Below are 13,697 nucleotides of genomic sequence, written 5' to 3'. Positions count from 1 at the left end.
AATGTACTTAACAAGTGTCAAAGTCCAAGTTCCCCTGAGCCAATGGCACATCAGGCTAATGCAGTTAAGACACATCAGTTTCAAAGCCAACTGTCTGCAAGATTGTTGTGGCCAGCAATAGTAATAGCAGAATTAACACTTCCATCTTTAATAGGCCAAATTCCCATTCATTTCAGTGGTCGTTTTGTCTGATCAAGGACTGCAGGGTTTCATTAAATAACTCTAAGCACATATTCCTCTACAAAGTGCTTTATAAACATTAATTCATATTTTCTACTCTTTATAACATCACATATAGTTCTCTAAGGCCTTTCCAAAACTAGAGGCTGGATTTTGTCTTATGCGTAATCTTATTTGCACTATGCTACTAGTGCAAAGGGGATTTAAACAGAGAGCTGAGGATTCCTCCAATATGGCACACTCATCCAGCAATGTGAAGCTAGCGTAGCCAGCTCTACGTGCACCCTTCCTTCCATGTGCCTGAGGGCAGTAGTATAGAGCACTCTGCAGCAATTCCCAGCTGGGGCAGCAAACCAGAAGGGACTACTACAAGCTGGACGTATGGCCTGCATAGAATCTGTCTCTGGCTGATGGAAATTCCAATGGCCCTTATTGCTCCCCACCCACTTGTTCAGGCACAGTTAATGATTCCACTATGGAACTTTTCACAGTGTAAACAGTTAGTGGCATAGTTACCTCAGGATGGGGTTTCTTTTCATGCACAAATGATTCAAACAGAGTCAGGCACAGAATTAAAGGCGAGAAAGGACCACCAGATTATCTAGTCCATCCTCCTATCTATCACAGGCCACTGACACCCGCACAGTTAAATTTCATGCAATTGAAATTAGACCAAAGGGTGTGAGCCTTCAGAAGGCTCCATTATTACGTTCTATAGGCAGAGAATAGAAGGAACTGAGGCTTGTCAGTGCTGGAGGGCCATGCCGACAATGGCAGGGAATTGATTAAATAAGAATAAGACCCAGATAGCCATGTCACTCTTGTTAGCAGTGCCCTTGGTTAGTATTTGGTTGCCTTCTTTCTATCAAGTGATTGCCTTGTTATTTGGGGTGTAGCTAGGACTGCCTGGCTTAGACTACATCAGTGATTTTCAAGCTTTTTTTTTTTTCTCATGACCCAGTTGAAGAAAATTGCTATGCTCATGACCCAACATAATTTGACTAAAGTGTGGGTTACAGAGTAGAGCTGAGGATGAGAGCTTCAGGTGTAGGGATGGATCAGGGCTGGGACAGGAGGGGCTTTGAGCAGCTCCTGGTTAGCAGTGCAGCGGGAGTGCTAAGGCAGCTTCCTGCCTGCCCTGGCATTGCAGATCATGCTGCACCCCAGAAGCAGCCAGCAGCAGGTTTTAGTCCATGGGAGTGCATAGCTAGTGCTCAGGACAGGACCATTGCATGGAGTCCTGTGCACTCTTCTGCCCCCATCCCTGACCTGGGAACTGGGCCTGCTGCTGGCTGGTTCGGGGGCACAGCACAGTCTGCAGTGCCAGGATGGGCAGGTAGCTGCCTTAACATCCCCTCTGGTCACCCTGCAGCTACAAGACCCAGTGCCTGACATTCCACGACCTAATACTTGGTCACGACCTATAGTTTGAAAACATTACATAATCATGTTCTCATCTTCCTTCCTCCCTGCTGTCTATATGTTTAAAAAAAATCTCAGGGTCTGTTGTTCTGTTACTTGTGGAAACACCACTTCAGAGTGCACACAACTCAGTTGTGTGTGCTGAAATTTTTCCTTGCTGTTTCATATTTCTACTAATGAACGTCTTATCAATATGATCAGGTAAAGGTAACTTAACCTGATAGAGTGTAAAACTTAAAAAACAACAAATAGTCTGGTAGCACCTTAAAGACTAGCAAAACATGTAGATGGTAACATGAGCTTTCGTGGGCACAACCCACTTCTTCAGGTCATCTGAAGAAGTGGGTTGTGCCCACGAAAGCTCATGTTACCATCTACATGTTTTGCTAGTCTTTAAGGTGCTACCAAACTATTTGTTATTTTTTAAGTTTTTCCTGTTACAGACTAACTTGGCTACCCCTCTGAAGCTTCTGATAGAGTGTGTATATGGCTTTCTTGAGTCTCCGAGATAACCTGGCCGCTAAACAAACACCACTGGGATTTGGTAGTAGTCAGCAGCTGAAAACCCCCCCTGATGAAGTGAAGTAAAATATGTTCCAGGAGTGGGACCAGCCTACAAGGAACACCAACTGGGACAACATTGCAGTAATATTGGTTCTTCACACTTCCTTTTCACAGCTTCTGGCATGTGAACATTGGCCAGAACATTTATTACCAGATGACCTACAGGATAATGTAGCCTCTCTAATAACCTTGACAGCTTTTTTGATTCTTCAGCTAGTGTCCGAATTAAAAGCATCACAGTGGACTTCACTGACACTGTCGAAACAAGTGTCAATTAAATTCATATTCGGGCCAGTCCAGCTGAAAAAGAGTTTCAGGGCTTTTGTACCATAGCGGATCTATAAAACTTGCAGGTTAAGTAGCCTGGAAGGGTATTTATGATTCATAAAAGGAATTATCCCCTAGTGGCAGAAAGGCCACTGAGAAGGTGAGGAATTCAGAAACCTCTGTTTGAATCTGCATGGTGCTTGATATAAAAATAAAACCAAGCAGCTGACTGATACACTGCTACAAGGTGGAGGAGGCAGAAAGGGTGAAGGGGATAGCCGTGCAACTTTTCCTCACTGTGGGGTTTAGTTCAGGTTGGATCTCCCTAGTCAGGCACCCCCTGGACCTGAACAGTCTTGAACGAGGGAGTTTGACGGTCCAGAGGAGGTTCGTTCCAGTCCGTCTACCCAGCTCTGCTCCTATTCCCTGCTGCCAGACCCACAGCTGCCCCCTCTGCCCTCCAGCTTGCCTCCACTTCCAGTCCTTCTGCCTCACAACTCTCGGTCGCCGGGGCTCTCTGGTTCAGGAGCATCTGTGGTTCGGAGCATCTGATATAGTGAGGTTCAGCTTGTAGAAACATGGTATTTGGTATGTGAGTGGGATTCCTGTGAAGCCACATGTGCAATTAGCTCTGCAACAATCATAGCCTAACCCACATGTCCAATCTGAGGGTCAAAAATCTCCCTAAGTGGAGATAGCTGAAATCCAGAAACGATCAATTCAGCTTGCGAAACTGATGAGTCAGCCCCAGTGGTGTAACATGTACACATTTAGTACTTAAAAGCATGTAACTGCCTAGCGCTGCTGGAAACAAGCTATCATCTTTAACAAAGTGTTTTCTCACAATATTAAGTTACTATATTTGACAGAATGTGCAGCTGCAGCAGTAGGAAGAGAAGGAGACTAAGCTGATGGTTAGGAATTGTCTTACAGCTAGAAGACTTGTCTCATGGTCTGAGGTAACACTGTTGACCTTCAAAGTGCCTCCATCTTAATGCAAATTCTAAGCAGGAGGGGAGAGGACAAAACAGAGAGTGATGCTGTGACATGACTTTACATGGATATATAGGGGAGAAAAACATGCTTGGAGCCTCCCACCCTTCCTTCCCAGTGCAGCTGCACAAGGGCCTGGCCTGTCTGCAGTCTCTACCCATGGGGGAGCATGGGAACTGCACAGCTCCAGAGAGACACAGCACTCTAAAGGGGCCATACACCTCCCCCTGTCTTCTGTATCCATCTACAGAGCAGGCCAATCTCCCCGAGTAAAAAGATAGCGTTCTTCTAAAGCAGGGTTTCCCAGCCTATGGGTTGGGACCCAAATATGGGTCACCATTACATTTCAAAAGGGTCGCCAGGTGTCGCCCCAGGTGGCTCTTAAGGAGCCATTCACACATTTTTTTGAATTGCCCTGGGTTACCAAGTGTTCCTGAATTGTCAAAATGGGTCCCCATCTGCAAAAGGTTGGGAACTGCTGTTCTAAAGAGTGATGCAGCATTGGTAGTCTATGTACTCATGGGGTAGGCCTTCTGGGGATGGGATTATGTATGTTCTCTCCCTGACTTTCCTAAGGAGAGTTGGCATACAGCTTCGCCCCCGCTTCTACACAGGACACTAGTTAAAGCTGCAGTTTGACCCATCCCAGTCAGGTAGAAAATCTCTAGTAGATCATCTGGTGCAACCTGCTGAAACAGGACTGTTCCCAATACTGTTTTCTATTGCTTTGTCCAGTTTAGACACATAAATATCAACAGTGATGGGACTTTACCACCTCTTTTATTGGTCAAATAGGTCTCCCTATTGTGAACTGTTATGCTGTTAACACAGCTGTGAGCAAAATTCAGCCCCTAGGCCATATACGTCCCCCCAGCATTTTGATCCAGCCTGCGCCTGCCCCTGAAACAGGGAGCAGTGCTGCTCAAAACAGCTCACTGCTTCCTGTGGTTCTCTGTGTTGCAGGTAGGGAGGGAAGGGTTCAATGTGCTATCTCCTGTCTCCAGCAAAATCTCTTAAATTCCTATTGGCCAGTTTCTGGCCAATAGGAACAGATAGATTTTGCTGGGGACACGTGCAGAGCCAGCCAGTGGTCTGGAGCTGCTGGGAGGAAGCCTGCCTGAGAGTGCAGCTGTCTGGGAGCGGCTCAGGTAAGTGCCTCCTGGCCAGAACCTGCCTCTGGCACCCACCCCCTCCCACCTTCCAACCCCCTAAGCCCTTTCCTAAATCTTTCCCTAGGCCAGAGTCCTCTCCTGCACCCATACTCCCTACCAGACCCTGCACCCCAATCTCCTGCCCAAAGTCACACAACCCCCCTCCTTCACCCAAACTCCCTCTCAGATCCCACACCCTCTCCTGCACCCCAGTCCCCTACCCCGAGCTCCTTTCTACACCCAACCTCTGTCCCAGACCCCGTACCCCTTCCGTGGAAAAATGAGGCCCTTGACCACTTACGAAATTCTTAGAGAGGCCAAAAATTATTGCTTACCCATGTATTAACATTGTTACTCCTAGTTAAATCCCTTTGCCTCACATTAGATAATTAATTCCCCTCTTTGGTTTTTAAATTGTTCAGACGTTTGAAGACACTAAGCCAGATTTATTCCTTCTGATCAGGCAAGCCATGGCATCAGTCCCTTGGTCACAAGAGCGGTGCCCTGGGTTGACAGGTGCATGTGTGCTGACATTAGAACCCAGCAACCACCTCTCTATTGGAAAGGGTCTGGGCAGGGGCAGCTGTGCAGGAAATATGTCCAAGGCAGCCACAGATGAACTGATTCAGAACCTCAAACCTGTGAGAATAGCTCCAGTGGAGCCCTTAAAAGAAACTAAAGCTAACCTTCCAAGGAGGAACTTGCAGTGAGCAAGGGTGGAATACTGCCTGGTGCTGTCCACACCAAGGGCCCCCCCCAGCATGGCACATTGAGGTGCAGTGTGCACCTCACAACGATAATGTGACACAGTCTGTCTGTCTCCCCCCATTTACTCCTATTCAACAAAAAGAGAAAATTTTAATCAGTTATTTCAGTCCTCCTTCATAAATCGGTAGCTCCAGCACCTCCTCATTATGGTTGCTGCTATTTGAGTTCCTTCCCTTTCTCTCAGTCTTTTTGGTACTAAGTTGTTCAGGATTTAAACCATTATTTTAGTACTGCAGAATTGATTTGCCAGGTATCTCAGCAGTTTATATGAATGGACATTGCAAAACATGTGGGCTGTGTCTAGACTGGCCAGTTTTTCTGGAAAATCAGCTGCTTTTCTGGAAAAACTTGCCAGCTGTCTACACTGGCCGCTTGAATTTCCGCAAAAGCACTGATGATCTCATGTAAGATTGTCACTGTTCTTGCGGAAATACTATGCTGCTCCCGTTCGGGCAAAAGTCCTTTTGCGCAAAACTTTTGCGCAAAAGGGCCAGTGTAGACAGCCCAGATTTGTTTTCCGCAAAAAAGCCCCGATCGCGAAAATGGCGATCGGGGCTTTTTTGCGCAAAAGCACGTCTAGATTGGCACAGACGCTTTTCCACGAAAAGTGCTTTTGCGGAAAAACGTCCATGCCAACCTAGACATTCTGTTCCGAAAATGCTTTTAACGGAAAACTTGTCCGTTAAAAGCATTTCCGGAAAATCATGCCAGTCTGGACGTAGCTGTGCAGATACATCATGGGCTGTGATAAGATAGTTTAGCTGCCTAACAAACTGCATGTTAAATATTCTTGGAGTGTTTTATTCATGCTTCTTTAATGCTGGTCTCCCGGACACTTTTTACATTTTGTTTGTTAGGCAGGGCTGTCTTTGTACACATACTGGGACAGATTCATCCTTAGTGCCACAGTGGGCTAAATTCTTCTCTGAAACTAACAAGGTCAATCTGGCCCATTGAGAGAGCCTATTCTACTTCCAAGGTCCTAATTCTTTGTCAATTTATTCAGACCAAATTGTGTGGCACTGCATTAATTTAAGTGACCTATTAATGGTTTTGCTTCAGCATGTGGCATCAGAAGTGAGCTGTGATTAGGATTAAACTCTATTTCACTATTTCAGCTAAAGAAATATTTTGTCCTAATTTCTCCTTCCTACACACTGATGGTATATGTAGAGGAAGGACCCAAAAAGTATCCGAAATAATTATTAAAAACTCACTGATCGTACTAGAAAACACTGCACCGTTTTTAAATTTCAGTGCAGAAATGTCTCTTACCTCATATTATATAGAGAACAAATGTATAACCACCCAGTAAACTGAACAGTTAGGGCAGTGCAGTTGGTATCCTCGAATGAACATTGCATTGATTAAACATTTTGCATTCTACATTCTGCCTGATCCCTTTTTTCTGCTTTTCAGTGTGCAGAAACTCAGTGAATTTTTGTCAAGTGAAGAAATTGGAGAAGAGTATGATAAATGTCCGGTGCCAAGAAGTGCAGACAACCACAGCAAATACCAGGTGGTTGTAAGTAATAATGTTCAGTTGTACAATGTGTGGGTGGACTGATTTACTCCCCTGGATTAATTCCTTGCAGATCACTCCAATAATCTTGTTGTCTTCTTACTAATTAATGGCTGCAATTGCAAAAGCTCATCTTAATAGCCCCTGTTTCCTAGAGATCATAACAGGAGCATTTTTAAGGCACTCTTCCGACCCCATCACCATTCACTATGTATTTCTGTTTTCCTGATCTTGCACAGCCACTCAAAGTTGTTAACCGTAAGAGGCCTGCCAGAGAAGACTGGAACAATTACAGCTCTCACATGAGAAGACCTGTTAACATCACAGAAGGAGATGATTTTTGTGTAAAGGTGATACTAAGGTCACTCTTTCTAATAATGCTGTTACTAAATTTGACTAATAATCATTCTTAAACTCCTGCAGCAGGGTGCCAAGTAAAAAAATTAATGGATAATCTAGAGCTGCCACACACTAATTCCACTCAAAGAAACCAAAGTCAAAGAGTAATTTTTATCCCTGCTGTTTCCTAAAGAAGCTGTTGCTGTCCATTTTGCTTTAAGTAAAGAAGATTGCTGAATTTATTTTCAATTGATTGTCTTTCATAGTTGTGTATAAGTCCTCCTTAAAACTCCTTCAGCATGTCTTCATCTCATGTGTTTTTGAATAACTAGTCCTGACCTCGAAACAAAAACCTCCAGTGTCTCAAAAGAAAGGATGAGAGGCACCCAATCCACTTCAAAGATGGATGTGTCTGACTTGCTATAGAACTGTCTGGCAGTAACAAATGTTGATGGCTATTATAATGGTGGAGTTATTTATTTAGCCTGCCTGCTACAGCATGCGTGTCCCTGATGCAGCAAAATGAGTGATATCTATGCCAGTTCATTTACTACTGAAGGGACTAAGTAGGATAACGAGTTAGCGCATTGGCTGTTTCAACTATTGGAGTGTGAGAGGGAAACCCTCACTCCAGTTAAAGCCCTGAAACGTTACCCTACAATAATTTTTAAAAGGAGTAAAGAAAGGATCCGATAAATCCAGTTAAGGGAAAAATTACCTGAAAACTTGGCAGAGAATTGTACATAAGAAACATGAAACAAAATAAGAAGAGGGATTTTTTTGGCAGCAATACTTTAATTTTGACTTGGAAGATGTATTATGTGGAAAAATTTGTAAGCCTACTCTACTTGGGGCTCTGACTGCAGTGCTATATAAAGAGTGCCATTCAGGGGTCCAAGGCTCGTGCACCATTTAAGTGATACATAGGCCTTGTGCTTGTCATCTGCACAGGGATGAATGACACCCCTATTTTGCATGCCAATATATTCCTACTACTTAAGGTATAGGAAACCCACAAGATCAGCTGCAGAATTTTCTGTAAAATTTCTCACATAAAGGTTGACACCTGCATCTAAAGCAGTGTTTCTTAAACTTTTCAAGACCGAGGAACACCAAACAATAATTGTATTTTATGGGGAACACCAAGGATTTTTTGTTTGGGGTGGGGGGGAAGGTTGGGGGAAAAAGGGTCGGGGAAAAGTTATTGAGCCCCCCAAAAAAAAGTCACCTGCCCATTTAAGGGTGGCCATTTTAAATTCTGCTGTTCTCCGTGGCACACCTCCGACTACCTTGCAGCACACTGGTGTGCCGTGGAACACAGTTTAAGAAACACTGACCTAAAGAGCTGGTTAAATAATTTTTCCAAATTTCATCAGAATTGTTTCACAAAATAATTAAAAAGCTTTTCACCATTTCCCAATCAGCTCTCTTACTCACATGGGTGCAGAGTATCATGCACAGTAAGAGAGGCCCTTTTTTGAAAATCAAGCGCTGAAAGAAAGCCACCACTTTACTACTTTGAGCAGAGGCAACCTCCAGTTCCATGTCCAATTTAAGAAAGACAACAGATATTTCTCTCATACATTGAAAACACACAGGTGTTCCCTGAAGCTGGATATTTTTTTTTTCATTTTTCATTTCTCAACATATTGCCATAGATCACAAATGGATTTTTCACCTGGACACCTGACGGATCTCCGACGCTGTCCAACATTGATATCAGAATCCCTCAAGGTACAAAGCCACAGCAGACAGACACATAGAATAATATGTTCAGCAAATGTCTGAGAATCAGAACCTTAAATATGCTTCCCATTATCCCAGGTCAATTAACAATGATCGTAGGACAGGTGGGCTGTGGTAAGTCATCACTCTTGCTAGCAACACTTGGGGAGATGCAGAAGATTTCTGGGAACGTATTCTGGAACAGGTAACATTAAATAAAGTTTTTGTGTTTGTACTGAACGATGATACTAAGTCAGAAAATTGCCAGATTCTACCCCCATGGGGGAGGGATAGCTCAGTGGTTTGAGCATTAGCCAATCACACCCAGGGTTGTGAGTTCAATCCTTGAGGGAGTCATTTAGGGATCTGGGGCAAATCTGTCAGGAATGGTACTTGGTCCTGCTGTGAAGGCAGGGGACTAGACATGATGACCTTTCAACGTCCCTTCCAGTTCTAGGAGATAGGCATATCTCCATCCATATTTTTTACTTATATTCACATGTGCACAGTTCTTGTGAATTCAGGGCATGTTGTGGATACGTTTCTAAATGGAGGATTTAGTCCTATAGGTCACCAGGTCTCATTTGCGGTCTCGAATCATAGATATTGGATACACAGCAAGATGCTCTGGATTCTTCTCTGATGTTCCTGGTCTGCTTTGTGGGCCATGGTGGGGAGCATAGTCTTGTCCATATGCCCTTTTCAAGGGGGCAAAGAATAAATTGTTCCTGTGCTCCAGCAAGGGCAGGCTTCACTTGTCTCTGATTTTGTAAGGGCAGTTCAGAGAGCACTGCTCCCCAAAACCTGAATAAGGGACAATTGCAGCCTGGTCTTCAAATATCAAGTCAAATTTCAAGTAATGTACTGAGTAATGTACTATATATTTTACTTTTATAAGATTTTCAATAATGTTCCACTCTCTCAGCTCATTGTCAGATAAATGTGTGCAAATGTGCAAACAGGAAGCAGAAAGGGCTTTTTCAGTTTTACTGGCTGCACTGTGTCATGAGACTATGATACAATTGCTTGCCTGAAGTTTATGGACCAGTGGTAGAGAAATCTAGCATATGTAAACACGGCTTCTTGCAGCTGACTGGGAATTAAGGAACAACCATGAAATTACAGTGCAAATCTCTGCACTCTGATCTGCTAATAATGATTCTCAGCCAATTCATGAACATGGATTTTGCATACTGCACTCTTTCAGAGAAGAATCTGTGCAAGTTGTTATACAAATCAGACCCTCCACCCACATCAGAGTGCACAGTATTTTCATAATTGATGGTAATATGTAGCTCAAAGTGCTTTACAAAGGAGGTAAATACCATTATTTCCATTTTACACATGGGGAAACTGAGGCATGAGTAGGTGATGTGAGTTGCCCAGGGTCCCCCAGCAGATTGTTGGCAGAACCAATAGTAGAAAGCGAGTCTCCTGAGTCTTAGTCCAGTGTTCTATTAGGCCACCTAGCTTTGGAGAGAAACCCGAGTGTAATCATAAGAAAGTTTATGTATCAGCAGCTGTGTGGCATCCTATACTCTGATTAGCTGAAAAACCAACATTTCAGTTAAGATGTAAATATTTTGTTTAAAAATCCTCTCATTGAGAAATGTCATGGTAACCGATTCTAAACAAAAGCAGACACAATCACGTGACATTACCAGAGCGTATTTATGAATAGCACTGACTCGCTGGGGAAATACATGCTCAACAACAGTGTAAAAGGGGCAGGACCATCGTTCCCACTGAGGCGCACGCCTGCATGGCCGCGGACTTCAACTTCTTTTCCCACCCACCTCCTGTGGAGAGCCGTACAGCAGCACTCACACACCAGGTGGCTGCTCCGGCAAGAGGAGCCAGCTGAGCCTGCACGGTGAGGGAGCCACTGGGGCAGGGGGGAGGGACTGGCCATGTGATGGGGGTGGGAGAGTCCTGCTCTGGTGGCCAGGAACGGGACATGCCATATGGCTGGGGATGGGGCAGGGTCTGCCCCAGCAGCTGGAAACAGGACATGCCGCATGGCGGGGGAAAGGAGATGGTTTCTGCCCCAGCGGCTGGGGACGTGTGTGTGTTAATAAATTGGGTGCCATAGTGGCACACATCCACACTAGCGTACATGACCTAAATATTGGTCCACAAGCCAAAACTCACTCCGCTCATGGTCAGAAAATCTCAAAGGGAACACAGGTCAGGACTGGCTTGAGTTTCTTTTCTCTCATTGTGCCAAAGTGTGACAGGTTCAAATCCAGCAGCGATCACATTTGCTTTGCTGTCACATGCACGTACAGGAGCTTCCAACTGCAACAACTTTGGCACTGTTCCTACGGGCTGTACTAGGGCAAGATTCTTTTCTCATCTTTCAGAACTACAGTCTGTAGTACTCCCGTGGACTTCAGTTACACATAAACTGTGTACACAGGCAGTATACCGACCAGATGGGGGCTTCGCGGATTTGATAAAACAGCCCCAGTTTCTGGCAAGGCAGATTATACAGTTCTTATCTAATAATCATCACAATTCACTATCCTAGCTCAGCCATTAGTATGTGCCACCAGGATCAGTATGGTCTTTGCTACTGTACAGGGCAATTCAGTAACTCGCCTTACAAAATAACTGTTAATTCCATCTCTCCAGATTTTTTCCCCCAAGGACACTGCTATAATGAAATTGGAAGGCATCTCCTTCATATATTTTTAAAGAGAAATGTGAGATTACCATTGATTTCAATGGGAGTTAAGTGCTTAGGCACTTTTGAAACACCACCTAAGCATCTGTCTGCATCTTTAGGTGCCTAAATAGCTTTTTAGAATTTGGCCTTAGATGCAGTGGTCACTATCAGAAGTGAAATAAAATGTCTTCTAATTAAGGTGCCATAAATATGCAGAAGAGTGGGGATCGAGAGCTAAAGCAAGGGGAAGAACACTGAAGACAGAAAGGAAAGCAAAAAGAAGATGGAATTTGGGGGAATGTAACCCTAAGACCAGCCATACGGGGTCAGATCAAAGGTCCATCTAGCCCAGTATCCTGTCTGCTGACAAGGGCCAGTTCCAGATGCGTCAGTGGGCAAATATTAAATGATCCAGTCCTAGCCTCTGACAGTCAGAAGTGTAGGGACACCCATGGAGTTGCATCCTTGACCCTATTGGTTAATAGCCATTGATAGGCCCATGGGTGGTGTTAGGTGAAGCCAGGGCTTGGGAACGATAGTCCTGGATGCAGCCAGCTCCTTCCGCCTGAGGCTTCGCATCCCCGCCTGCTGCCCCCTTCCCCTGCCAGAGTCCACCCTCTCCAGCACTAGAGGGGTCTCATGGGCGGGCGGGCAGCAAGACTCCTAGTTCGAGCGGGGAGCAGCAGGCAAGCAGGCACCTGAGTGGGTCCCACAGCACTGCAGGTGGACAGGCAACATGGCGCCCAGCTCTAGTGGCACTGAGTGGTGCAATCACTGGCTTCAGCTGCCTGGAGTCCTTGTTTGCAGACCGACCCCAATAGCCACAGCCTGGGGCAAGGCTCTGGAGGCCTCCCAAAATTGGAGGGCTGGGGGTCCTCCTCTGAGTTGGGGAGCAGTCCCCTGGCAGTGCCCTAGGCCACCCCACACAAGGTATTTGGAGTGATCCAAGTGCCTGCCTGCGCAACTTTCCCTGCTTCAGCTCTAGGAGAGGCCCGGGAGCTGCAGCCTGGCCTTGATAAGAACCAGACAGCTAGCTATAGGAAGCCACTGGGAACCCTCCGCCTTCCAGAGATGCAGGGGTGGAAAGAGGAATTTGCAGAGGCAGCTCCTGGCTGTTTTCAGGCCCCCTGCCACTTGAGCCAGTGGCAGGGACACCACAGCTGCCTGGGCTCCCCAGCAGGACTCCATTTTCAAACTGTGTGAGGGATAGGGCCCCTTGCTCCCTCCACCCATTCTGGCTCCACTGGCCTTCACACATTCCCTGGGAAAGTGTTGCATTGGATATCTATGTTTTATGTGCAAAAGTACTTCCTTGTGTTTAAAACAAATCTGATGCCTATGAATTTAATTGGGTGAACCTTAGTTCTTGTGTTATGTGAAGGGATAAATAACATTTCCATATCACTTTCCCACACCATTTGTGATTTTATAGACCTCTGTCTTATCCCTTATTTGTCTGCATCCTAAGCTAAACCGTTCCACTCTTTACACTATCTCCTCAAATGGAAGCTGTTCCATACGCCTAATCATTTTTGGTGTCCTTCTCTGTACTTTTTTCAATTCTGATAGATTGTTTTTTGGAGATGAAGCAAACCAGCAGTGGTATGTAGTATACAAGGTGTGGGCATGCTATGGATTTTTATTATGGCATTATGATATTTTTTCTTATTATCTATCACTTTCCTAATGTCTCCTAACATCCTGTTAGCTTTTTTTTTTTTTTTTTTTTTTGACTGTCACTGCACATTGGACAGATGTTATCAGAGAACATTTGCTCAGTACTCTACAGAAACACAGAGCAGGGACCTATCTGACTCTGAGAGGGTCTATGCTGCCCCTCACACAGGGTACGTCTAAACTACATGCCTATGTCGGCAGAGGCATGTAGATTTGTTTGTTCAGCAAAGGCAAATGAAGCCGCGATTTAAATGATCGCGGCTTCATTTACATTTACATGGCTGCCGTGCTGAGCCGACAAACAGCTGATCAGCTGTTTGTCGGCTCGCGCGCTAGTCTGGACGTTCCCCCTGTCGACATCAAAGCCCTTTGTCGGCAGCCCCGGTAAACCTCATTCCACGAGGAATAACGGGGCTGCTGA

At 45.1% G+C, this 13,697-nt stretch overlaps 1 protein-coding gene across 4 annotated transcripts in view; it reads left to right on the top strand.

Annotated features, from left to right (window-relative positions):
- ABCC8 (ATP binding cassette subfamily C member 8) overlaps nucleotides 1-13,697 on the top strand; it is a 133,663-nt gene that overhangs the window by 71,372 nt on the left and 48,594 nt on the right. For 3 of the 4 annotated variants that reach the window (XM_075928081.1, XM_075928080.1, XM_075928078.1), the window contains 4 exons: nucleotides 6,765-6,870; nucleotides 7,107-7,217; nucleotides 8,865-8,940; nucleotides 9,031-9,136. In XM_075928081.1, coding sequence (XP_075784196.1) covers nucleotides 6,765-6,870; nucleotides 7,107-7,217; nucleotides 8,865-8,940; nucleotides 9,031-9,136 — 399 coding nt within the window. The remainder of the gene's footprint in view (nucleotides 1-6,764; nucleotides 6,871-7,106; nucleotides 7,218-8,864; nucleotides 8,941-9,030; nucleotides 9,137-13,697) is intronic. The other variant, XM_075928079.1, reaches the window with a different exon arrangement.

Source organism: Pelodiscus sinensis, chromosome 4 (assembly GCF_049634645.1).
Source record: "Pelodiscus sinensis isolate JC-2024 chromosome 4, ASM4963464v1, whole genome shotgun sequence".
Lineage (NCBI taxonomy): Eukaryota > Metazoa > Chordata > Testudines > Trionychidae > Pelodiscus > Pelodiscus sinensis.
This window is presented reverse-complemented; position numbering and strand designations above follow the sequence as displayed.